The 25,599-nt window shown below is 31.2% G+C and overlaps 4 protein-coding genes across 18 annotated transcripts; 2 read left to right on the top strand and 2 right to left on the bottom strand.

Moving 5' to 3' along the window:
* The first annotated feature begins 899 nt into the window (after positions 1–899).
* Positions 900–6,682, top strand: LOC117156145 (uncharacterized). 3 transcript variants are annotated; one of them, XM_033332919.2, is made up of 13 exons: positions 900–966; positions 1,936–2,139; positions 2,211–2,395; positions 2,466–2,539; positions 2,668–2,848; positions 3,031–3,122; positions 3,194–3,284; positions 3,357–3,531; positions 3,601–3,768; positions 3,879–4,180; positions 4,489–4,816; positions 4,877–4,978; positions 5,048–6,682. In XM_033332919.2, exons 2-13 carry the CDS (start codon positions 2,025–2,027, stop codon positions 5,350–5,352), a joined length of 2,118 nt encoding a protein of 705 aa, XP_033188810.1. In that variant the 5' UTR covers positions 900–966; positions 1,936–2,024; the 3' UTR covers positions 5,353–6,682. The 3 variants fall into 3 exon arrangements, with proteins under 3 accessions (XP_033188810.1, XP_033188813.1, XP_033188811.1); XM_033332922.2 differs by having other exon boundaries at positions 911–1,117; positions 5,075–6,682; XM_033332920.2 differs by having other exon boundaries at positions 912–1,117.
* e(y)3 (PHD finger protein enhancer of yellow 3) lies at positions 4,816–19,651 on the bottom strand. 10 transcript variants are annotated; one of them, XR_013058511.1, is made up of 11 exons: positions 18,590–19,005; positions 11,532–18,095; positions 10,779–11,429; positions 9,707–10,036; positions 9,125–9,635; positions 8,872–9,053; positions 8,642–8,789; positions 8,361–8,567; positions 7,817–7,932; positions 7,346–7,572; positions 4,816–7,105 (listed from the first exon to the last, which is right to left on the bottom strand). XR_013058511.1 is itself a non-coding variant. In XM_076618852.1 (11 exons), the coding sequence occupies exons 2-11, from the start codon at positions 18,594–18,596 to the stop codon at positions 7,457–7,459; spliced, it is 8,832 nt and encodes a 2,943-aa protein (XP_076474967.1). In that variant the 5' UTR covers positions 18,597–18,946; positions 19,331–19,651; the 3' UTR covers positions 7,173–7,456. The 10 variants fall into 10 exon arrangements, 9 of the variants coding, with proteins under 9 accessions (XP_076474967.1, XP_076474969.1, XP_076474973.1 ...); XM_076618852.1 differs by lacking the exon at positions 4,816–7,105 and adding an exon at positions 19,331–19,651 and having other exon boundaries at positions 7,173–7,572; positions 18,590–18,946; XM_076618854.1 differs by lacking the exon at positions 4,816–7,105 and having other exon boundaries at positions 7,173–7,572; positions 18,590–18,690; positions 18,808–19,005.
* LOC117156146 (uncharacterized) lies at positions 18,326–25,555 on the top strand. Of its 4 annotated transcripts, XM_076618863.1 has the most exons (6): positions 18,326–18,421; positions 23,766–23,876; positions 23,949–24,129; positions 24,201–24,642; positions 24,715–24,941; positions 25,016–25,555. In XM_076618863.1, exons 2-6 carry the CDS (start codon positions 23,768–23,770, stop codon positions 25,095–25,097), a joined length of 1,041 nt encoding a protein of 346 aa, XP_076474978.1. In that variant the 5' UTR covers positions 18,326–18,421; positions 23,766–23,767; the 3' UTR covers positions 25,098–25,555. The 4 variants fall into 4 exon arrangements, with proteins under 4 accessions (XP_076474978.1, XP_033188814.1, XP_076474980.1 ...); XM_033332923.2 differs by lacking the exon at positions 18,326–18,421 and having other exon boundaries at positions 23,314–23,876; XM_076618865.1 differs by lacking the exon at positions 18,326–18,421 and having other exon boundaries at positions 23,768–23,876; positions 23,998–24,129.
* Positions 19,992–23,182, bottom strand: LOC117156144 (ESF1 homolog). The gene is made up of 8 exons (XM_033332918.2): positions 22,910–23,182; positions 22,103–22,806; positions 21,842–22,017; positions 21,669–21,776; positions 21,397–21,597; positions 21,106–21,328; positions 20,276–21,033; positions 19,992–20,193 (listed from the first exon to the last, which is right to left on the bottom strand). The coding sequence occupies exons 2-8, from the start codon at positions 22,803–22,805 to the stop codon at positions 20,089–20,091; spliced, it is 2,274 nt and encodes a 757-aa protein (XP_033188809.1). The 5' UTR covers position 22,806; positions 22,910–23,182; the 3' UTR covers positions 19,992–20,088.
* Positions 25,556–25,599: the final 44 nt, after the last annotated feature.

Raw genomic sequence — 25,599 nt, forward strand, 5'->3', positions numbered from 1 at the left:
AAAAAAAAAACGAATATTTGCAATAATTTCTTTGTAATTATGATACAAGTATTTTCAATTGAATTTATACATAACTTAAGCAAAACAATTTTATTTATACATGCAAAAATAATAAAACATTCGATTTTTAACACAATTATATTACTTATATATAAAAATACATAACGTTTTGAATCAATTCAGAAAAATCTATTTATTTTCAAAAAATGAACAATTATAATTGTAAAATATTGTTATATTGTACAAAATATATTATTATTTTATCGAATCATGAATGAAGACATACATATTAATTTCAATAATCTATCCTATAACTATATTTGGAATACGCCAGATAAAACCCTAAACAAATGATACTGATGGTAATAAACAAATGACTTGAAGTTATGTAATTCGAGAAAGCATGGATTAGAAAATTATTTCATCCCAACTGTATTACAATACACATTTGGTATTTGATGCTATATATTTCATCTTTGCAACAAATCATATTCTTATTTTATGATGTAGATGGATGTATGAAAAATTATAAATAAATATATATAAAAAGGAAGGAATTACGATTAAATTACAATTTGGTTTAAGTTATATCACAATCAGTAAATTATAGCATAGAAGCAGATTGAAATAACGAGACATCGATATACTTTATACATTGATGATGTCACGAGGTACAGTGGCACGAATTATGTCCGAGAATTTTTCGTAGACTACATCAATTTTTGTAACAAATTCGCCAAATTGTAAATATTAGCTTGTGATAATAGTAAATGTAACGTATATTAAGGACGAATACAGAAAGTAAATTGTTTAATAATTGTTATAAATAATCATAGAATTAAAATAAGTCATAACCTCAATTCTACGGTTTATGTTGAAAGTTTTATCACTAAGAGGCGCCACTATCAAGCAATCGCAGTCTCTGATAGACTTTGCCGTGTAAGGAACTTTCATCGCCAATTTAATGTAAATATTACATTTGTTGAGAATTTAGAGTTTATTTTAGCATACATAAGTTCGAAATTATTGTTTGCGTTCCCCGTGCAATTCATTGCTGGGCGTCATTCCGTAATATTTCTCGTTTAGCCGAGATCGGCAATAACCAAAAAATCTCTCCGTAGGTATTCTTTTTTTCCTCAGTAATAGCTGATTTTTTCCTTAACATCTCATTAATGTTAGATATTTTATTTCACATCAAGTTCTATAACCCTTCTAAAAAGAATCTAGGTTCTGTCTACATTTTTTCGGATTATGTGACGTTTACTGTTTAGAATAGTACAGTGATTAATTTTTGTTCACCAGCCAATTGTTACACATATTAATAAGTTAAATTGAATATCTGATATCCTTTTTGTGCTTCTGTCCTACGAGATTTTATTCATTACGATAGTACATATCTTTTTCTCTATTGAAAACATGTTAGAATTAAGAAAAGAAAAAAAGAACTTTCCTGAATATATTCTTAAATATTTATTGAAAAATAATAATGCTTATTGTATTATTTATATATTAGATCATTCAAGATAAACATCTGTGTACATACATTATAAATTTAATTTTGGCTTAATATATATTTGCAAGTAGTATATATACATATGTAATCTAAAATATGTTACAAGCTCCTATCATTATGTTGTTTGTAGTTTAGATATTTTCTTAGCCTCAGTAGTAAGTATTTGTTAATCTATATTTAAATAGCTTGTCCTCATATAAATGTTGCAAATAAAGGAACGATTCTTTATAAATATTTGGGTTATTAAGCTATTTTTTCTGTATCTGTTTATACATTTATACATACATATAGATATACATAGTATCTAAAAAACCATTTATAATCTTATTTGTCTATTGTCATAAAAAATTATTTCTACATTTGACATGTTAGTATGATAAGATTATCATTATCATTGGATTTTTTTTATTGCTTTATTACAGATGTTTGTCTGAAACAATATATTGAGATTTAACTTTACTCTAAGCTCTTGGTAAGCTTTTTTGAGAGATTCTAGTGTAAATTAAACAAAATGAGGGTTGTTGCACTAGTCAGTGGTGGTAAAGACTCATGCTTTAATATGATGCAATGTATAGCTGCAGGCCATGATATTGTGGCCCTAGCTAATTTATATCCTGTTGGAAAGGGTAAATAATAACTGATAAAATCTTTCAATCTATTTAAATATATTATAACTAATGAAACAACTGATTTATAGATGAACTAGATTCATTTATGTTTCAAACTGTTGGATATCAAGGTGTCGAATACATTGCAGAAGCTATAGGTTTACCAATGTATCGTGAACCAACCTTTGGTAGGTCAAAAATGCAAGAAAAGTATTATTATCCAACAGAAAATGATGAAGTTGAAGATCTCTTTAGGTTGTTAAGTAAAGTGAAGGTAAGATATAAAAAATACATTATAGGATAATTTTGTTAGTTTAATTATTTTAACTTTGTTGACTCCTTAGGAAAAAGAAAATATAGAAGCTGTTTCATCAGGAGCTATTCTGAGTGATTATCAACGAATTCGTGTGGAAAATGTGTAATTATTTAATGCAAATTTTTAAATATTTAATTCTTATGAAAAAGTTTATGAAACAGAAAATAAAAATTTTATTTTTTAATTTGATAAAGACAAAAATATCTAATGTATTGAAAGTTTATTTTCAGATGTAGTCGTTTAGGACTTGTTTCTCTATCATATCTATGGAGAAGAGACCAAGATGAATTGTTAAAAGAAATGATAGAAAGTTCTGTAAATGCAGTTATAATCAAGGTGGCAGCTTTAGGCCTTGAACCAAGGCATTTGGGTAAATCACTTTCTGAAATGCAATCCCATCTTGCCAAAATAGTAAGTAAAATGTCTTAATGATTAATTTAATACAAAAGAGTCTCCTTTGATTTCATCTTATATTGGAAGTATTCCAAATATAAATAGCTCATATAAAAAAAGTATATGCAAAGAAAACTTATTGAAATTGTAAACGAGTAGATATATATATGTTATGTTAATAGCTATATGTTTACTTATAGAAAGAAAAATATGGTGTTAACATATGTGGAGAGGGAGGAGAATATGAAACCTTTATATTAGATTGCCCCTTATTTAGTAAAAGTATTGTAATGTAAGTTCTCAAATTTATTATCAACATGAATGTAAAACGAGTACATATATGTACTTTTTATTTTATTCTAGAGATGAATATGAAAGTGTAGTTCACTCAAATGATAACATAGCACCCGTTGGATATATAAACTTTAAAAAAATTCATGTACAAGAAAAAAATGTATGTTGAAATATTTTATATTTTTATGAATCTCAGAATAAATCCATAAGTAATCAAGAAAAACTTTTTCAGGATGGTCTAGAAGGATTAACGTTACAAGAAAGATTAAAAAATGTTCCTATTAAAACCCCATCTGATTACATTACAGAAATAGTTGGACCAGAATTACATGACGGCTGTAATTTATCGGAAGATGAAAACGATGAACATGATTGTACAGACAATAATCTAAGAACTTCGAATTCTGGTAAATTTTAATCGATCAGATTATCTTGTTTATCACATAATAAATTAATTCAATTTACAACAACAATAGGTCAATTTAACCCACCGAGTCCTATGGAAATTTTATATGAGGAAGAAGACTATCCTGATGTGCCAGTAGTAAACAGAAATCAAACCGGCTGGTTCTGGTTTGGCGGTATCGCTGGTAAACATCCGGATGCTAAATCTGCGATGCGAGAAGCACTGGAGAAATTAAGCAGTAGGTAAACTTTAAGTTTTTTAAATCATCTTTTAGTTAATTTTTTTTTCGTGTAATATCGTATTTTGGATTTGATGTAGATTGATAAAACACACGTATCGACTGTCTAGGTCTAGTCAAAAAGGAAAATCTTCAAATATCGGACATCGTTGCCGTAACGTTATATATAAAAGATATGTCGAATTACATATCTATAAACGAGGTTTATATCTCATGTTTGAACAAAACAAATCCACCAGTTCGTGTATGTGTGGAATGTCCGTTAAATATACATGTTGTACTTGATGCTATAGCCTATAAAGAAACTCAAGACTGTGGTGATAAGAAAATTCACAAACGACATACAATGCATGTTCAGAGCATAAGTCACTGGGCACCTGCAAACATTGGTCCTTATTCTCAAGCTGTTCGTGTGAGTGTACTACCGTTACAAACCAATTTGCGTGCGCGTCTCTGTGTGTATATGTAGACAAAATGTGTGTATGTGCGCATTCATACGCGCACGCACACACATCTGGTTTACAAAAGAAACATAACAGTGAGGTAAACAAAATAAAATTTTTTAGAATGAAAATAAGAAATTGAACATTTAATAAGTAATATAAAAAAACATTTAAATGACACTTACTAATAATTCTGAATCTATTTTAATCAATATATATATAAAAAAAATAACTATGTCATTTTTCACAACAAAAATTTTAATTGCTTATTTGATAGGTGGGTGATATTATCTCAGTTGCTGGCCAAATACCACTGGTGCCTGGTAGTATGACTATTCTGGACTTAAATATTAAAAGGCAATGTCGTTTAACGTTGAGGCATATAGATCGTATTGTTAAAGCTATGGACTCGAATACGCAACTCAGGGATATTGTGCAAGGTATTTGTTTTTTGACTCATTCTAGTTATATACCAGATGCACGAAAGGAATGGGAGAAGCGAACAAATAATGCTATTGTGGATTACATCGTTGTACCGAATCTTCCACGTGGTGCTCAGGTTGAATGGTGCGTTTGGGCTCATAGAGATAATAATAGATTTGAATGTAAGTATATGAAGGACTAATCTTTATTAAGCAATATTTTTAAAACTCATTTTTTTACAGATGAAGAGACTGGTAAATGCGTAGGCAATTTCAAAGTGGCAATAAGGCGTAGATGGAATTACGAAAATAACGTTTCAGCAATTGTGTGTTATATGTCCACTGGTACATATTATTGTTTGAATATTTTTACAACTTTTCGTAAACAAATAAAAAGTATTCTATCCTAATTAGGTTCATCCAATTCAACTGGTAATTTAGCCGCGGAGACGAATTTATCTTCTACAGAGTTAACTGTAAACGAACTAACAGAAGCACTCGAATATGTATTGTGTAAACTTACAAAGGGATCCCAAACTGTAAATCCGACATGCAATCTACGCATCTTCTACAAAGTCGGCAGTTCGCCAGGACCGAATTTTATTCAGGACATTCTTTCTAAATTTTCTACACGAAATTTAGTCACTACTATTATACCGGCAACGCACTTACATAATTTCAGTACATTTTTATCTATATGCGGTATTAGACACGAGTAAAGCCTAACAATAGTTTTTACGTTGTCAATTATTTACATTAACATTATTGTCTCGTATAAACATTGCAAAGATTTTATTTGCCGTTTAAATTATTTCGATCAATAGATATATGAACCAAGAACAAATTGATTTTGATAAGAATATGAAAATAATTAACGGCTATGTGGAAACTCGACCACGATTGTAAAACTTTATATATTCTAAAGGATAATTACTTAGCAGTATCAGTGCTCGAATGTAAACGTTATTTTTCACCTTTTCTACTGATTGCTTGTTGGGTTTGCTCAGAATTCACTTGACATCTGTCAATAGTGTATTTATATTCGGCTAGTCAACGAGACGTTAGTGATTTTAAGTCATTTTGTCTCGTTAGTATAAGTGTTCTACATAATGTAAAACACGTTATGCCATCTCATAACGTGTGCTGTATGCTATGCCTCGTTTTTGCTCAAGTTATTTTCTATTTTTCACAATTTCACGATACGTGCGGAGTGTTAAGTGTGTGATTTTATGGAAGAATTTGAAAGCGTGCACAGTCATTTTTATAGTAGCGCTCAAAGTAAACTGAATATAAAAAAATGTATCAGACATATTAGGAGAAACTATACATTCTAACATCAGATATGAAAAAAACCTAGTTTATGCCCTCTCTAATTTTAGCCAAAAAGATTTAAAAAAGGAGAAAAAAGAAAAAAAAGGAGACTGGAACGATAAGCGGAAATTTAAAACACGCACTTCTCAACGATTATCTCCTTTCACTTTTGAAATGCTGCCGATATTCCGCTATCATTTAGACTTTATATTGAATGGCAGGCATGTAGCTTTGCAAAAAAGATATAACAAAATGTGTTTCGCAAAAAAGGTATTGTTTAAATCCTCGGTAGTTTCTGCAAAATTGATCTAATGTTTTAAAGATACATCTTGTACAAAAACGATGTGCTATACATATATTAAAATATTTTTGACAGTATAATATTCATGTAACGATATGCCAAAGTTTGTATTTTACAATTTGGACATTGTTTAATCGATTTTTATGTCATCTTATTTTCTTGTACATATTATTAAATAATCTAAAACATTTTTGCAATGTATTATAAAATGTAATTAGTTTCGAAAACGACAATTGGTTATCAATTACGTGTGAATATCAGGGAAAGATAAAATTCTGATACGAGGAACATGAAATATACTGTTCACGACGTGGATACTGCGTTACTATAAATATGTAAAAAGATATTTGCAAGGCATACAACTCTCGCAACAAAATACTATTCCGAGGATTATATTGCAAAGAAAAATAAAGAAAGTGATATATATTTTTAAGAAATTGCTATTTTGTTTCATATTTTATTATACTCCCTTTTTTGTCTTCAATATACATACGCATTAATTCTCAGTGCTTTTTTAGAAAACGTACTAATAAATTATAAAATTGTTAAGTTTCTTACAAATAAAAATTAATTCTATAAGTTATTATTGAACTTGTGTATATGCATGTAACAAATGTAAATATTAAAAAAGAAACAGCACATTATGTACATTTAAAAAGAAATGTTAAAAATCATTAGAAAATTTATATAATTCTATGAAGCAGTCTTCTCCCATAATTATTTCTTATCATGATATGTCATTTCTATCTATAAGTAATGAAGAAAGAAGATAAATTATAAACACAATTCATATATAACAAAAAAATTGATTTCTCCTCGATTCATTCTGCAGCAATATCTTCATAAAGGAAAATTCATATCTAAAAATAAAAGGATAAAAATTATAAAGAAAATTAGAATCCTGAAGATTTTTACTAAACATTAACATTTAAAGAGAGATTTCTTTATATTCTAAGTTTTATATGCAGTTAGTTATACCCATTATTGTATAACAAAACGTTAATTTTTCAAATTCAGCGTAATCATACAATTATGTACAATAGTATTTCATTCACTCACAAAATTCGTACGAAACATTTCATGATAAATCAATTACATACTTAAGTCTTCACAATGTATTCATTGTCCACATAAATAAAAACTTTTATCGTTTACGCGCGTGATTCACATTTTATACACTTCCCGAGCTGAAATAAAAATTTTGGTTTTATTTACGTTCTCAATGTTCTTGATATTAGTGATTTCACCAGTTGCTGACGATTTGGTGCACAGAAATCACATAGATAATTTTTCCTGTCTAGTGGCATTCCCTTGGTCTCCACGCAACCTGTAAGAAAATATTAATAACACGAATGATAACAACTTCTGTGCGCTATGCACATATATTAATATATGTATGTACATCACCAAATAATTTTTCGTATTTAATATTTTATTATACCTGAAACCTCTCATACATATTTCAAATGTTTACATTACTTTTAAAGACAATTACATTTGATGAAACATGCAAACGCAACAACATGCAATGAAAAGTATATAGCGGAATTATATGGAATTTGTGTCAATACCTAAGTGCAGATATTTGTCACATGCGCTGCAATGCACTAGATTCACTTCCAGGTCAAGTCTTGGGGCAGTATGACAGCGACTGCAGTGCGGGCAATAGCGACCCTTTCGCCATAGCCTTGTTATTGCATAAAGATAAAGATAGGGTTAGTGAACTTGGATGAGGGTCTATTATAATGTCAGAATTTAGTATAATTAATAAAAACCTGAACCATAGACGATTTTTTGTTATCTTAGTCATGCACAGATAAATTAAGTACAAATGAATGTATATTATTAACATTTATGAATGTTATCAATTAAGCAAATAATTGTATTATATTCAACTTTCGTAATCCAAGGATTCAGATATGATAAAACTGAATGCTAAACATTAGTTCAAAAACTTCTATAACAAAGGAGTTTAGTGTGAATTATGGAAATCGTGAAGCAGTAACGAAGCCCCGTGAAAACTTGAAGATTAACATTTAGTATGTGTGTTCTGAATCACATCTTCACTCATACATTACACCACAAGATGAAGGGAAAAGAATTAGTATTACTTACTTCGAGCATGGAACGCACAGTGTAGAAACATAAACGCGAATATTCTTGTCACCCTTCTTATATTCATGTTGCCACTGAGCGACACTATTTCTATCAGAATTTATACCACCAGGTTCTCTTGAACCACAATTCACACAGACAGCACATTCTTGGCAATGCCATCTTCCTTGCGGTACTCGTCGGAGACCAACACAATAAATATGATACCTGAATAGTATTAAATATTACATAAACATATATTATCATATATTTTATTTTTGTAATAAAACAGAAAAACATACCCTCTATCGCACATATCACAAAACAGCATTTTATCTTCGTCTGCAGGATCATGGCACTGAGCGCAAGTTTTACAATCTGTGCATTGCCATGCGTATGATTGAATATGAGGAACCATGTCTAATGTTAAATCTATACACGATGGATGGACTGCAATAAAAATATTATGATTTATATTGTAAAACAATAAAGAATATACCAGTAAAGGATAGTGGATTAATAAAGTAATTACCATGTCCATTACATGTACCACATTGAATTAATACTTCATTTTTACTATGTTTATTTAAGGTTTTCAAACACATCTTGCACTTTAATTTTATTTCATCTTTTCGATTTGTTATTTCCATATCTACGTCATCCATTGTAGATTGTGAGCCTTCGGTATCTTGCGTTCCCTCGCTAGAAGACGAACTACATAAAAAAAACCAGCTGTTTTTTCACGAAATATTAAAATACTAATTGTTTAAAATGATAGGATATACCTTGAATCATCTGAAGATGAATCACTATCGGTATCACTTTGAGATCCTTCTGATTGGCTATCAAATTTACGTTCATTTGGCCTCATGGGACCATAAAGAACAGTATTTAGAGGATAATACCGTAACTCAGCTGGTGTGTATTCGCGGTAATAATCTGTATATTGCCCTGGTATTAATGCAACAGGATAGTGACCAATTCTGCGTTCTGACTCAACTTCCTGTTGTTTCTTTGGCACATGGATTGTGAAAGTTTGTAAGTCTAAGCTGCATTTCCTATTTTCTCGTCGAGCTTTATTTAAGCTAATATTCCAAGATAATGCAGACTGAACTGCCATTTCTGCTAGATCAATTCTATTTTTTTCTGCATTTGCAGCAGCTGTTAATTCTTTCTGTTTTTTGGAATGTTCTTTTACTTGCTTTTCACGCATATGTTTGCGATATTCTTCATACTGATCTGGGAAATCACTACACATTACATCTAATACTTCTGAACTACATATAGCAGTTAGACCTATGTTAATGTCAAAAGGAGAGTACATTAGTAAACAAATACAATTTACGTGTACGTAGTGAGTGACTTACCCATATCACACATTGCCTCGCTAACCAAACCATTTTCTCTCAAATAATTCCTTTCTTCCATATCCACAACTCTTCTCTTCAAATCTGGGTATTTTCTTTTAAAAGATTTTACACCAAGGTATTGAGATATTTGTTCTTGTATCATAAAAGTTTCACCTTTACGATCAAGTGGCCATTCATACTCAGCAATTTTGTCGACTGTAAATGGTCCTTCGTCTGGATCAAAATTAATTTCCATTCTTCGATTCTTGACCTTTACTTTTTCTGATTCTGTAGTTGCAGTACTAAGTACACTTCCTTGAGACTCCTCATTTACTATGGTATCAGAGGCTATAGTAATTATTATTACTGTATTACATATACTATTGTGTAATTTGAATTATAGAATAACAATTATGGGAAAAAAGATATTGAATAAAATAATTATGTCCTTTATACTGAAACAAAGATAAATGGAACTTAAAAAAAATGTCAGCTTATTCACAGTTAAAATTAACTTTCAATATCAATGTTATTAAATCCTCCAAGATAGAAATATTTTTAAAAATTGATAGATTAAATATAAGTAATAGATAAAACTCTAATCATCATGATTTAAAAATTCTGTTTTGAAATAACAGTGCTTTTTATGCTTGATTGAAATACATCTATTTCACATTTAGGTACTTGAGAGATGTTAGGACACAAGAAAAAGATCTATTTATAGATACCTTGCTTGGAGGTCTACCAATGCATTTATCTTTTAATTTAGTTTAGTCATATGATGACTATGGGTTATATATGCTCCTCATGGCTATCAGTCAATATGCTCTTTACCTTAGTAATTTATTTTTAAAATATAATAAAAAACATATCTTATGTAGGACATATAATTAATTTATAATTAATATTAATATACATAAATAAAGTAAAATAAAGTTATTACTATTATTTATCTATATTGCAAATTTATAATAATTAATATAAGTGTAAAATATGTAAATAAATGTAACATAATAATTATTGTGTTATTTATACAATTGATAAGCAATATAAATGATGTAGTAATTTGTAAAAAGCGCAAAGATCATACCTGGTGCAGAAATATTTCTGGCTGGAGTCTGAGATCTAGAACTCGATTCTGCACTCATTCTTGTTTCCTCATCTATCACTTGTACCATAGACATATTCTCATGCTTTGTAGCATTTTCTGTTCGTTTCAATGCTGGTGTTAACCAATTTGGATGTCCGGGTGGTACTAACATGTCCTTGTTTTCCAATTTTGCATTTTCCATTGGTTTATCGGATCTAATATCGGACTCTAATTTTGTTGCAGTCTTTTGCATTCTTTCAGGAACGATGTCAGCCAACTTTTTATCCTTAACTTCATTCGATATGGGTTTAGGTAATCGCATCTCCGGTGGTTTGTTTGTTTCCGATTGCATACCCGTGGAGTCTGGAAGCGTGTTATTAACTATATTTGCACTTTTTACTCCACCATTCTTTTGTCCCATAATCTTCTTGTTGACTTTACCCGAAGAATTAACAATTTTGGAATCCATTACTGGTTGTTTAAGAGCTTTATACAATTCTGGTGACTTTCCGAAAGATTCTTGTTGCAACCCAGAATCATCTATTGTTATTACAGCCGTAGTAGACGCTTCTATCGCGTTTAGATCTTGCTCGATTCTAGGCTTCTTCATTATCTGAGGATCCACAGTATCCAATTTTCGCTTTCCTCGACCTAATGAATTAGAAATGAAAAAGAAGAAACAAAGAAAAGTAGTAGGTAAAATATGAAAAAGAATATTATAATATTTGCATATGGAAAGTTTAAGATACAAACCTCGCCCTCTACCTCTTCTAGGAGGTGCATAACTCTTCTGACTTCTGCAGGTTCTCTTAGGTCTCTCATTCTCTCTGGATTGTGGAAAATGAGGTACTTGCGGTTGTTGCATCTGTTGTGCGTCGTCTAAAGGCAAAGGATCCCTAGATATTAACAAATGAGGTGGAGGATGAGTAATTCCTTGTGGTAATGGATTCCTTCTGGGTCTACCTCTTTTCTTGGGCACCTTAACTTCTGGCATTCTATTCGTAGATACCTCTTCTATTATGACAACATCCTGGCTTGAGTTTGAGTTTTCATTTACTATTATCAATTCTGAACGGTGTTCTATAATTTCACAGTCGGAATTCAGCGGGGAACCGGATACGTTTTTCGATAAAATATCCTTCAATTTCTCATTCATAGAAGCATCAGTTGATTTTTGAGGTCTCACTTGAGTAATACTGATTTCTTGATTTATCACATTCATCTGTTGAAGACTGATTGCACTGTTTTTTGGATCGAACAAGAACTGCTTCTGTTCCCTAGACGTTACAGGCTGAATAGTAACCTCAGGTAAAATTTGAGTAAGCTGAGTTTCCAACTTAGATTTTTTTGATTCGATCGGCGCGATGGTGATATCCTTCCGCTTTGGAGACATTTCAATCACATTCTCTAATTTCTTTCCCTGCATTTGTACCGGTTCAATAGTCAGTTCTGAACGATTGCTTTGTAAAATAGTTGAATTACCACTTTTAAGAATCTTTAGTGCAGGTTCTTTGTGTCCGATTTGCCCAGGCTCTTTGTACCTTTGCGCAAAATTTTGAGGCGGATCAACAGCTTCTTTGGACTTGTATACTTCCGCTTGATTATCGCAAGCCACTATCGTTGGATGACCCGTTTTAGATAGTTTAATTTTCATTTCCAGAGATGATTCTGCATCTCGACGTCTCTGTTCTCTATCCTTCTTTTCTGGATCTACTATAGAGGCGTCTCCGGTTTTTAACAACTTTATCTTCATACCTAAAGAAGCATCAGTGGTTTTAGTATGTTCTGCCTCGATTGTTCGTATCGTTTTATTTGCATCTTCAGACGTATCAGTTTGTATGATAGAAGCGTCACCACTTTTAGATAGTTTAATCTTCATACCAAGAGGTGATTCTGTTCTCTTGGGACTTTCTTCCAATTGTTCTTGCTTTTCTAAAGAAACTATGGATGCGTCACCAAACTTAGAAAGCTTGATCTTCATACCAAGAGGCGAGTCAATTTTTGGCAAAGTTTCATGTATAGTTTCCACTGATTGCTCTTCTTCCGAGACCTCAATATGCGATGACTCCAATGATTTCGACGCATCTTGAACTGTATCCATTTTATCTTTAATTTCGTCCAATACTTCTGAATGAACGATCGATGCATCGCCAGTTTTGGACAATTTGATCTTCATTCCAAGCGGCGATTCCGTCCGTTTGGGAATATCTGGAATTTCTAGCTTGTCTTTTACTTCTTCAGAGTTCTCTACCGATATTATAGAAGCTCCGCCACCCTTCGTTTTTGCTAGCTTAATTTTCATTCCAATTGGGGATTCGGTTCTCTTTGGAATTTCTGGAGATAATTCTAATTTATCTTTCATTTTGTTGATATCTTTATTTTCTTCTAGCAAATCCGGAGAAACGATCGAAGCGTCCCCACTTTTAGATAGTTTGATCTTCATTCCTATAGGAGAGTCAGTTCTCTTGGGAGATCCATAACATGATTCGAGCTTCTCTTTTGGTTTTATTTGCACATTATCTTTATATTCTTCTAAAAAATCTTGTCTCTCGGATTGTATTATCGAGGCGTCTCCAGTCTTTGAAAGCTTAATTTTCATTCCAATTGGAGATTCCGTTCTCTTTGGACTTTCCTGAACCATATCTAGTTTATCTTTATGCTTTATCTGCATTTCTTTTGCATCTTGTTGCACTATAGACGCATCACCACTTTTTGATAACTTGATTTTCATTCCAATCGGCGATTCTGTTCGCACAGTTTCTTCGAATTTGTGTTTACCTTCTTTACAATCATCGATCGATTCGTATTTCTCAGCGGAAACTATAGATGGATCCCCGGATTTTGAAAATTTAATTTTCATACCAAGAGGAGATAACGATGATGATCCTTCGGAATACCACTGTCCAACTTCTTCGATGTTCTCATTGGATATTATAGAAGGATGACCTCCTTTAGATAATTTCAATTTTATTTTCCCTAGTTTTTGACCTGGACTGTCTTCAGGATTTGGCGAGTTGGTCGCAGATCTGATCTTCGGACTTTTAGGTGATCTTGGTTCGCCACAATCAGTGATTGCAGACTTTGCTATCTTTAAAATGATTCGTGGAGATCCTACATTTTCGAAATCGTGTTTTTCGGAATCCTTTCGTGGTGTGTCAACTATCTTCGATTCTGATTTATCGGACATCTTCGGCGATTCCAACATCTTTTGATAGGCAATTAATTTTGCATCCTTTTGAATCAAGAGGCTATCTTTAGAGATGTTCGGAGATAACGATACTTTTGCCACATCTGTAGTAGGAATTTCTATCTTGGGTGGTTCCCTTAGACGTTCTTCTAAAATCGAAACTTTTGGTATAGATTCGGATGTCTTTAAAACGTTGGGTGAAACATGTGGTAATGTTATCACTGCGTCAGATACCTTATTGCTTTCTAAGTTTCGTAATTGCTGTATTTCAATGTTCTCCAAAGGTGTTACGCCAAATTTAGTCTCAGATAGTGTTATCTTCCCTTCGATTATACCTTCATTTATTGTTTCTTTATCATCATCTATCTCAAACTTGTCTTGTAAAGCAACAATTTTAATTTGCTCGGCAAGTTTTCTCTCGCTTTCCAGTTTCGCAGCTTCCGAGATGATTTCCGCCTCAGAAATAGAAATCGAATCCGTCGTGATGTTCTGTAGTTCCACTTCTAATTCTGACGTATTTTCGCATATATCTTCATTAGGTACAAACAGAGATGATGCATCAGCTTGTTTGGATATATCATCTACGACACTTTCCATCATTTTAGGAGATAATACCAAAGGAGAATCCATTGCTTGTTCTTCAGACTCTTGCAAGAATTTAACAGCTGATTCAAGCTCAGATATTTCAGAACTAGGTTGAGATGTTTCTATGGCAGACCGAGCATCATCTAAATTTTCATCATGATCCACGTTAGGCAGCAAGATATCTGAAGGCAATTCTAATTCAATGTCACTTGATCTTTCCATATTTGGGAAATCTGCAATATTATCTTTCATATTAGTAACTAAATTTTCTTCTGCTAAATTATCCTCTGTTAGATTATCCTCTGTTAGATTACCTTCTGCTGGATTATCTTCTGTTACAATTGCTTCAGGAAGTCCTGCATTCTTTCTATCCTCAGAAGAATCCCCTTCAATATCATTTTTCACAATTCCTGATTGTGACTCTGTTTCTTCAAGATCAGTTATAGATTCCAATGGGGCTTCTTCAAAGTCCATGTCCAAGTTAGTACCTTCTCTTAAATCCTTTTGCAAATTCTCAAAATTGTTATCTTTGTTATCTTGACCCATGTTATGCAACAGGATATCTGAGGTTAATTGTGTTTCAATATCATTTGATCTTTCCACATTTGATAAATCTACACTATTAACATCCATATCAATAACTAAATTTTCTTGAATTTTTGTTATAATTTCTTCAGAGAATTCTACACCTTTCCTATTCTCATGTTCTTCTTCATCAGCATTCTTTACTACTTCTGGCTGTGGTTCAGTTACAATTTTTCCAGGAAGTTCTATGTGCTTTCTATTCTCAGATTCCTCTTCAACATCAATTTTGGTTATGGCTGGCTGTAATTCTGTTTCTGCAAGATCATTTACAGATTCCAGTGGAGCTCCTTCAAAATCCATGCCCAATTCATTTTCTGTCAAATTAGTATCCCCTTTTAAAACTTTTTGCAAATCCCCAACATCTTCTTCTTTCCCATAACAATCCATATTATGCAACAAGATATTTGAAGTATCAATATTACTTGCTCTTTCTACATTTGCCAAATTTACAGTATTATTATCCATATTAATAATTAAATTTTCCTGATCTTCTATTACAATCTTTTCAGGAAGTTTTGCGGGAAGTTCTATAGGAAGTTCTACAGGAAGTTCTTTTTTATTCTCAGACTCTTCTTCAATATCACACTTCATTATTTTTGGCTGTGATTCAGTTACAATTTTTTCAGTAAATTCCATTTTCTTTTTATTCTCACACTCTTCTTCAACACTACTTTTCATTATTTCTGGCTGTGATTCAATTATAATTTCTTCAGTAAGTTCCATATTGTTTTTATTTTCAGGTTCTTCTTCAACATTATCTTTAGCTATATTTATCTGTGTTTCTGTTTCCTCAATATTGCTTTTATTTATTTTTATCTTTGATTCTGTTTCTTTAATATCACCTTTAATTATTTCTGCCTGTGATTCTGTTTCTTCAACATTATCTTCAGCTCTTTCTGTCTGTGATTCTGTTTCTTCAACATTACCTTCAGCTATTTTTGCCTGTGATTCTGTTTCTTCAACATTATCTTCAGCTCTTTCTGTCTGTGATTCTGTTTCTTCAACATTATCTTCAGCTATTTTTATCTGTACTTCTGTTTCTTCAACATCACCTTTAGCTATTTCTGTCTGTGATTCTGTTTCTTCAACATCACTTTCAGGCATTTCTACTTGTGATTCTATTTCTTTAATATCACTGTTAGCTATTTCTGCCTGTAATTTTATTTCTTCGAGATCACTTTCAGCTATTTCTTCCTGTGGTTCTGTTTCTTTAACGTCACCTTTAGTTATTTCTGCCTGTGATTCTATTTCTTCGAGATCACTTTTAGTTATTTCTGCCTGTGATTCTATTTCTTCAAGATCACCTACAGATTCCAGGTGTGCTTCCTCAAATTCGATATCCAATTCAGTTTCTGTTAAATCACTATCCACTTTTAAATCTTTCTGTATATCTCCTACATTTTCAGCTTTGTCATTATGATCCATGTTATGCAGCAAGATATCTGAAGCTAATTCTATTTCAATATCACTGGCTGTTTCCACATTTGTTGCATTTACAGTATTATCATCCATATTAATAACTAAATTTTCTTGATCTTCCGCTACAATTTCTTCAGAAAGTCCTGCATTTTTAATATTTTCAGATTCTTCATCAACATCATTTTTATCTATTTCTGGCTGTGATTCTATGTCTTCGAGATCACCTACAGACTCCAATTGAGCTTCTTCAAAATCTATGTCCAATTCATTTTCTTCTAGGTCCGTAACTTGCTTTAAATCTTTTTGTAAATCTTCAACATTTTCATCCTTATCTATAGACTCAACAATTATACTTCCATCGATTTTCAATATATCACTAGCTGGAGATTTTTTAACTTTATCATCAACAACTTCAATTGTATTGGATTTCTTTGTAGTTTCTAATGGTAAATCATTTCTATCTGTTAAACAACTACTGATCACCTGTGTTATATAATCAGAAGTTTGTGCCATGTCAGAAATGGGATCTGATTGTTCTAATAAAAGACTCATGTCTACAACCTTTGATAATTGGTCTGATTTCTGAAGTTCCTCTTCAGCTTTTGTTGCTTTCAATGAGGAATCCTCTCCCTCTGGTATTAAATCTAAACCTAACAGTCCTTCTAGGGAATCTATGTGTTCTGAGATTGAATCCTCCATATCCTTATTTAGGATATCTTCTGAATCCTGTGGTAATTTTTCAGTCAATTCTTCAATTTCAGTTTCTGCTAATGGAATATTTCCAGATTGTTGAAGAACCTCTTCTATTTCATTTGCTACCACAGCTTCCGTGCTTAAAATATTTTTGAAATCAGTTGCATTTCTTACATCATCTAGGATACTTGTAACAATATCCTGTGTACTTTGGCACTGTTCTTCGGAAAATATATCTTCTACTTTACTAGCAGTTTCTAAAATATCTTTCAAATTATCCTTATTGGTATCGCACTTTAAATTATCTTCCAATTGTTGCTTGTTAGAGAGCTCCTCATTCTTATTTAACTCTAGATCTTCTGCATCAGTTATCTTTACAACTTTTTCTGCATTCATTTCAATATCACTTGCTGTTTCCACATTTGCTGAATGTGCAATATTATCATCCATATTAATGACAAAATTTTTTTCATTTTCTATTAAAGTTTCTTTAGGAAGTGTTGCATACTTTCTAGTTTCAGGCTCTTCTTTACCATCACTTTTGATTATTTCTAACTGTGATTTAGTTACAATTTCAGGTTGTGATTCATTTATAATCTCTTCGTGAAACGCACTACTCTGTTGATTTTCAGGCTCATCTGCGACATCATTTTTAATTACTTCCACCTGTGACTCTTTTACAATTTCTTCAGTTGAATTCTCCTTTTTATTTTCAGGATCCACTTCTATATCATTTTTCATTATTTCTGACTGTGATTCAGTTTCTTCAAGTTTTAAAGTTAAATTTACTTCTTCTTCCATACTTTCATCTTTTGTATCCTCTGCAGGTACTACGATTTCAGCATGATCTAGTGTTAAAAATGCAGGTTTATTGATAAATAATTAGTTAAAATGTAAACCCTCATACAAAATGTAAATTCAACAAACACAGATTGTAACACCACGTATTATCTATTACCTTCCGTTATATATGTTTTGATCGAAAGTAAAATATTTGTTTATTATTATTTCGTAATAAATGGTGAATAAACATGGATTATATATATAAAACAGAACTATGGGTAATCCGTAAAATTATAGGTTAGGTTAGGAGTGAATAACATTCGCTACAAGACAATAGCGTTCTCGGCACTAGTTCGCGCCCTCGATTTGTAAAAATCGATATGAGGTCACGGTAAGAGGAAATTTTTGTTATATATATATATATGTAGACTAAATGAAAACAAATAAACTTAAAATCGCGATAAGTAAAAACTACTTAGTACAATGATAGCTATCATACCAACGAATCAAAATTGGATATCGAAAAGTTCTAAATAACGAAGTTCCTGTCAGAACTCACTGAACATTATGCTCACATGGACCAGCACGGTAGAAAATTGAGACAGCGATCGGAAATTTAACCGCGTTTAACCACAGTTAAATGACTTGTCATCATAGCTCCTGTAAGCATATTTAACGTATCCTGTGTCGAATATTTGAAAAATATTTAATAATGTTCAGGTGAGCCTATTCTAAAGATAAAACGAAAGAAACGAAGAAGAACTAAGAAGGACTTACCTGACCGTTATTGACCGAAAGTTATAATGTAGAAACCCTAAGCATCATGGATATTAATCATATCATTGGATTCTACTTTAGAAAGTGAAATTACAATTCTTTCTCGGATACAAATCAATAAACCATAACACAGAAAAACCTGAAATGTAAGAGAAAGATGTGACCAGAGCCAAAGAAAAGTTCCTATAGTTAAGAAAAATAATCCTAATGACATAAAATCGTTAAAAAAAATCTGAGAATGATTGTTACTTCAAAAAAATAGAGAAATAGTAGAAAGAAATATTAATGTGAAATAATCAAGCAGACTCTCGGTTCAATAATGAAAATATCTTACAAGGAAATGTGTAATTCTGGAAACAAAAAATTGTGAATCTAATGTATTATATGTAATAATATATAAACAGGCTTTATAACTATTATCGTATCAAAGACATTAAAATTTCTTGTCGCATCCCAAGACCCTTCAAAGACAGTAAAATAAAAAAATTTCGATTGAGTTTCCCTTCTCCTACGAGAATCGTACCTTTCATATGATGACTAGCTTTGTCAAAGCGTGGGAGCTCGACCGATTTTGCGTTGTGAATATGCATGAAAAGTTGCGCAATTTCAAACAACCTAGTCTACACCGGTGATTGGTGTCATAGTTTCGAATTCTGGCGGGTAACCCAATTTACACTTGTGAAGTATCGAGAATCGCGAGAGATATGAGCGTCACGAGACGCGACACCTCCCCCCTTAAAGTTTGAAGCACAATCGTATACAACACGATATATATATACCACCGTGTATTGAAATCTCACACGGCGATTCATAGGGCTACTATTCTGGAGACATTTTATAGACTATAGACATAGATCATAATTGCTATATCTTACTTTACAGAAATTTCACAGCTTATGGTGGTTCGTCCGCACTATCGATATTATTAGTATATATTTTTACACTGCTTCAAAATTCAGTCTATGGTCGCTGCAGTGGGGAGAGACGAAGGCGAGTGCCATAGGAGTGGGGTTGGACTTCCGTAGGAGAAGGGAAACTCAACCAACAGTTTTTTAGTTTTTGTTTTTGTCGTGTCACGGCTTATTGACTTTCGCTTTTTTAAATATTTTACAGCATCATATTTTATGCAAAATAGATTAATATATGAGGTATAGAAGGTTTGCATAAATTATCAGAAATACATATTTGAATTAATAAAATTCAATATAACTGAATTTATAAATTTGTATATGTATTTACAAACGTTTTATTAAAAACATATGACATTATATATAAAAGGAATTATTTTATAGGCCTTGAAATATTTTTAGCATTTTTCTTCACTGATTTAATTAATGACTGCAATTCTGTATTAGAGCTCAGTTTTGATTCTTTAACAGGTATTTCCTAAAATATTTAAAAAAACAAGAATAAATACATGTAATATATATAAGTAGACTGAGAATACATATAAATAAGTTTTACTCACTTCGCTAAACTCGTTATCAGCTCTTCTTTTCAATTTTTCTTTAATTAGAGCTTCAGTACCTTTAGTCTTTCTGTAATGTGGGTCTGCTGGGTCGATATTGAAATGATGCGATGTGAACAACGCATTGAATCTTGCATCTTGTACATTTACTTCAAAGTTATCTTCTACTATTTGGTCTTGTCTATTTTTCTTCTTACTCAATCGTTTTTGTTTAGACTTTGTCATTGTGGCATTTTCTTCGATCTTCTTCATATTGAAATGTTGTTTGTTATCTTCATTTTCATCCATTAATAAAAGTTCTAATTCAGCTTTACGTTTTTTTTCGTCTTCGCTATCTGATGAAGCAAGGCTATCATTTTCCATACTGTTTTTCTTTTTATAAGATAATTTATTATTTCCAATTTCATTATCTGAATCAAGCATTTCTGAACCTTCAGAGTCCAATGTATCTTTATTTACATTTTTATGTTTCTTCCGTTCCTCTCGTTTAGCTTTTTTCTTCTCTTTCCGTTTTTCTAAATATTGCTCAAATGGCGTGAGGTTTTGATCTTTCTTTAATCTTTCTTGTACCAGTTTCTCAGCTTTCTCCTTTGTGCCCAAACCCCAAGTAAATTCTAGCTCAACGTCCTTTTTCTGTTTGGCTTCTTCTTTCTCTTCTATCTCTCTTAATAAAGCTTTATACTTCTCAACTGGATCGGTATTCTTTTCCGCTTCTGAGTCGCTTTTATCCTCTTGAGAATCTTTTTGTTCCTCTTTTTCTTTTGTAATAAAAAAAATGTTAATGAAATAATAGAAGTACGAAGTCCTGAGTGATAAAAAAGATATAGTACCTGATTCATTGTCACTTGACTCAGTTGCTAAATAACCTTGTAAGTCGTTTTCATTAATTTCATTCAGTTTTCCAGAACTCAGTTTTTGTGCAATCTCGGTTCTTTCAGGGTTTGTTTCATCCCAGGTTAACTGTACCTTAGCTTGTTGCAAAGCCGTAGTTATGAATTGTCTTGGTTGATACTTTGTAAGCTCCGGCAGTTTATCACATACCTCTCTAGGAGTCTTAAAATAAGTATCTAAGATCATATACAGTGAATATATTTTACATACATTAGGATTAAGTAACATACCTGGTCAAATTTCATATCATCTGGTATAAATCTAAGATCCAATTTTGTTGCTGTAGATTCATATTCTATACCATCGCATTCAGTGTAAATTTTATTTGCTGTTTCAGCAGAATCAAAGTCAACGACAGCATAATAATATTTTAATCTATTTAGTTGATATTGTCTTAATTTTTCCATGTGATATGCTGACCCCTCCTCGTCCTGGAAAATTATATTCTAAGTCTATATACAATTTCACTTGTATTTCTAAAAAGGAAAGCATGAATTCGTACATCACTTCCATTTTCGTTTTCCTTTTCCTTATTTATCTCTGTTAATTCTTTTGGACCTTTAATTTCTTCCTCTTTCATCCGCTGTATTCCAAATTCTGATGGATAAATCTGGAATTATTTAACTATAAAAATGTTGAAAATATGTATTTTATCTGTTAATTAATTATATTTACAGTAACTGAGCAAATAAAGCCACCAGGAGGCAAGAAAGAGTTAAATAAAACCATTAAATCTATAGCACGTATTCTATCCCAGTCCATATTACAAGCTGCCAATCTATGTGTAATTTCATCTGTTGTTTCAGCCTCTTTGTCTAATTCACCCCAATCATGTTCAATATCTTGTTCATCTAATTGTAACACAAACTGTTATTAAATGCCATATACACACACACACACATATATATAAAATTAGAATCATTTAATATATGTTACCAGAAATCTCAGAACATTCTTCATCAGAAGAACTGTCTGTCATCAAAATTCCTTCACCTCTGGCATAATTCACAGTTAAATCTTTTAACCTTTCTTTGATTTTATCTGTAAGCTTTTGAGATTTATGTTTACTTCTAATATTCAATTGCCTTTTACTTTCTTCCAAATCTACTTCTAAGTTTCTTGCATCGGTTGCCTCATCTATATCTGATTCAGATTCAGAGTCAAATTCTATGTTACTCTGTCTCTCAGAATTTACATCATTTTCTTTTTTTGGTTTAAGTCTAACTAACTCTCTATTATTTGAAAAACAATTATTATTTGATGAATCAGTATCCGCATTTTTATTTGCATCATCTTCTGAATCACTTTTTTTTGATCGAAGAACTTTATTCTTTTTATTTTTTATCTTTTTAAGCTTCTTAGGTTTCTTTTCTTCTTGTTTAGGTTTTTCAAGTTCTTTTTCTCTATCTTCTTCTTCACTGCTAGATAAATCATAATATTTTCTAAGATTTTCATACGATGTCTGATTTACAGGTCTACCACGTTTGTCAATGGTATATTGAACTGTAAATTTTTTATCCTTAAACATACTTTGAAATCTTTTATCTATTTTCACTTTCCTTTCTGCTTTTGGGATCCTTTTAAATTTAGGATCCCTTGTAATATGAGCAAATCGTTTATCATTTAATAATTCATCCATGCTAGAGAAAAGATGCTAAATTACTTTTTATTCTAATAAAGTATATAAGTCTATGTATAACTATTGTATAATGTTCATTGTAAATAACCTCATTTTATACTTACTTTACTGTTTCTTATAAGAACTTGTGACTGCAAAATACTTAATACTATGATATTTATTATCGTATAAATTTTAAATAAAGTATTTAAAGTTATCTTAAAGTTTAAAATTAATAATTAAATAATATAAAATTAATAATTTGCCAGACAATGTTCTACTCTCATAACTCACATGCTACTAAAATATTATATTTTAACATAACCTTATCTAGCCTCAAAGTGTCATGTTTTATTATGTTGATTCTAATTGGTTAATTGTTAGTTCTATTGGAAATTATTTAATAAATTTGTTTCAGATATATACAACAATAGTAAACAACGAATAGGCGATTTTGTAAAAAATTGAAGATTATTTTGTAAATAATCGATTATTTCATGAAAAAAGATATAGAAATAAATATAAAAATTATATTTGATTATAAAATTAAAAACTTTCACAGATCACAAAAATAATTGTCATACACGCCTAGTCAATAAGACGTGGATTTTTTTTAAGTCAATTTTATTCAAGTAGTGTAATAGAATTCAGTAGAAGGTTACATTGGAATAAACCAACTAGATTCATTCCCGCCATTTTCCGGTCTTGTTTGTTACAAGTTATAACTCTGTTTGACGCATTGTCGTGATCGTTTCTTCTAAATATTTTGTGTTCTTTGTGATCTTTCGTGTATTTTTTACCAATTTATAGATAATAATTTCATCTGATTATCAATAAACCATGTGAAATAGTTAAATATTCTGTTCTTATCAGAAAATAAGGTTGACATTTCGTGTTCTACATTTAAGTAATAATTTCTCGAGGAAAACATACATCAGTTAATTATATCTTCGAATGAATAATTCTCTGTTATATTGAAAGAAATGAATACTCCAACAACCAGAGATTTCTTGCGGAGACCAGATGGAACGCGTAGGAGATCTTCTCGCCAAGCCTTAGCGGTGATTCCTGTTAATAATTCCGCTTCACCTGGTGCGTTCCTTACATTTTTCATGTCATCTTATCTTTTGTTTACTTCTTTTAGTTTCAATTTACATGTTTTAGGAGAAGCAAATTCTACCGAAGTTAATGCAATGGATAATTTTTTAAACAGTCGACACGGCAATGACTCTTGGAGCCCTGCACCTAGCCCAGACGAGATGGTAATCCAAAAACGAGGACGTCGTCGTAGAACTATAGTTTGGTCCCCTGATCTTGATACTTGTAAAAGAAACAGCCTTTTTAGGTAAAGATTTTTCGTTCCCAATTACTTCTGTTATAAGTCAATCAGGCAAAAATATATTGAATTTGTTGTAGCTCAAATTCTAAAGATCGCACACCAGTGAAGAGTCCATCAAAATCAACTATGGTATTGAGAAGTACACCTAGAAAAAGGCTTACTCTTGGTGATGTCAATGAATCTCAGTTTACAACACCAGATAAGAAAAAAAAGTCACAGGTCTCTTTGGATGTTAATAATTCATCGAAATATTTTAATGGCAATTTATTAAATGGTTTGAGAGGTCTTAGTCATAGTCAATTAGTTCACATGATTATGGATTTGGTCTCCACGCAAGAGGATGGTCTGTTACATGAGAATGAAAAAATAAGAAATGTTTTGCTAAAAAAGATGCCAATGGCTGATATACAACCACTAATCGACACATTAAATACTTTAAAGCAAAATATTCAAATTAGCATCGTGCTATCTAATAGGGATGATTTATCTGACATTCACATTTATTTAGATAATTTTCAGGTGTGCAGTGATTTCTTTACATTCTTATATATTTTTTTAATTTGTTATTAACGCTATATCCAATTTGTACAGAAAACTATTATAGATCAGGGGAAAAGGCTTGTAGAATCACAGCACTGGGTATCAGTTATGCAATATGTTTATGCAGCATGGAACATTACAAAGCAACTATATGAAGAGGAAAATCAAAGCCTGTGTAATTTGACTCATAAATGTTTTAAAAATTTGACACACTTTTGTTCTCAAGCTCTAAAAAGAGGAAACTTCACGAGTACCATATTGGATATATTTACTGATAGGTACTGACAAAAAATTTTGGATTTTGTATTTTCAGCATAAAAGATATTACCCCGTTTTATGGAATTGTTCACAGGCTCGTTGCGATGGTTGTAGATTATGAGGATTTAAAAGTTTGTTTACAGTTGATACACGAAGTAAAAAACAATGAAACTTAAATGCTTTCTCTACGTCAACATAAAGTATGCCATATTACAAATACTATTACTTTTATATACATATATATTTTTAATATATGCATAAATTTTAATTCTGATCGTGATGTAAAGACTCAACGAGTCTTGATAGTTGTTAAATTAACTATATTTTTTTTACTATTTCTTTTTATAATAATATCACATAATGAGATTCATATAGAACGGTATTAAAATAGTAATGTTAATAGTATTTAAGATAATCAAATGATATTTTTATATTACGTTTGTATTAATTGTTCGAAATATTTGACATTTTATAAACTTTTCAACTATAATTAATGTTATACGAACTAGGAACATTGCTTAAAAACGATATTACTTTATCAGTGCAAGGTAACTTATTTCAAGTGTGTATATCGTTAGTGTCGTTTGTTATTTATGATTTACTTATGATAGACATCTTCTTTCAAGGTATTTTAACATTATTTTAATATATTTCATGTGTATTTTGTCAAAAATACTT

This window comes from Bombus vancouverensis, chromosome 5, assembly GCF_051014615.1.
Source record: "Bombus vancouverensis nearcticus chromosome 5, iyBomVanc1_principal, whole genome shotgun sequence".
NCBI classification, from domain to species: Eukaryota; Metazoa; Arthropoda; class Insecta; order Hymenoptera; family Apidae; genus Bombus; species Bombus vancouverensis.

Coding starts and splice junctions, on each gene's coding strand:
- LOC117156145 (XM_033332919.2), top strand. CDS start 2,025: ATGAGGGTTGTTGCACTAGTCAGTGGTGGTAAAGACTCATGCTTTAAT. Junction 3,769..3,878: donor AGCACTGGAGAAATTAAGCA/GTAGGTAAACTT, acceptor TCGACTGTCTAG/GTCTAGTCAAAAAGGAAAAT. Junction 4,817..4,876: donor AGATAATAATAGATTTGAAT/GTAAGTATATGA, acceptor ATTTTTTTACAG/ATGAAGAGACTGGTAAATGC.
- LOC117156144 (XM_033332918.2), bottom strand. CDS start 22,805: ATGGATGAATTATTAAATGATAAACGATTTGCTCATATTACAAGGGAT. Junction 21,777..21,841: donor GCTTTATTTGCTCAGTTACT/GTAAATATAATT, acceptor AAATAATTCCAG/ATTTATCCATCAGAATTTGG. Junction 21,034..21,105: donor GTCAAGTGACAATGAATCAG/GTACTATATCTT, acceptor TTATTACAAAAG/AAAAAGAGGAACAAAAAGAT.
- LOC117156146 (XM_076618863.1), top strand. CDS start 23,768: ATGAATACTCCAACAACCAGAGATTTCTTGCGGAGACCAGATGGAACG. Junction 23,877..23,948: donor TAATAATTCCGCTTCACCTG/GTGCGTTCCTTA, acceptor TACATGTTTTAG/GAGAAGCAAATTCTACCGAA. Junction 24,130..24,200: donor AAAAGAAACAGCCTTTTTAG/GTAAAGATTTTT, acceptor AATTTGTTGTAG/CTCAAATTCTAAAGATCGCA.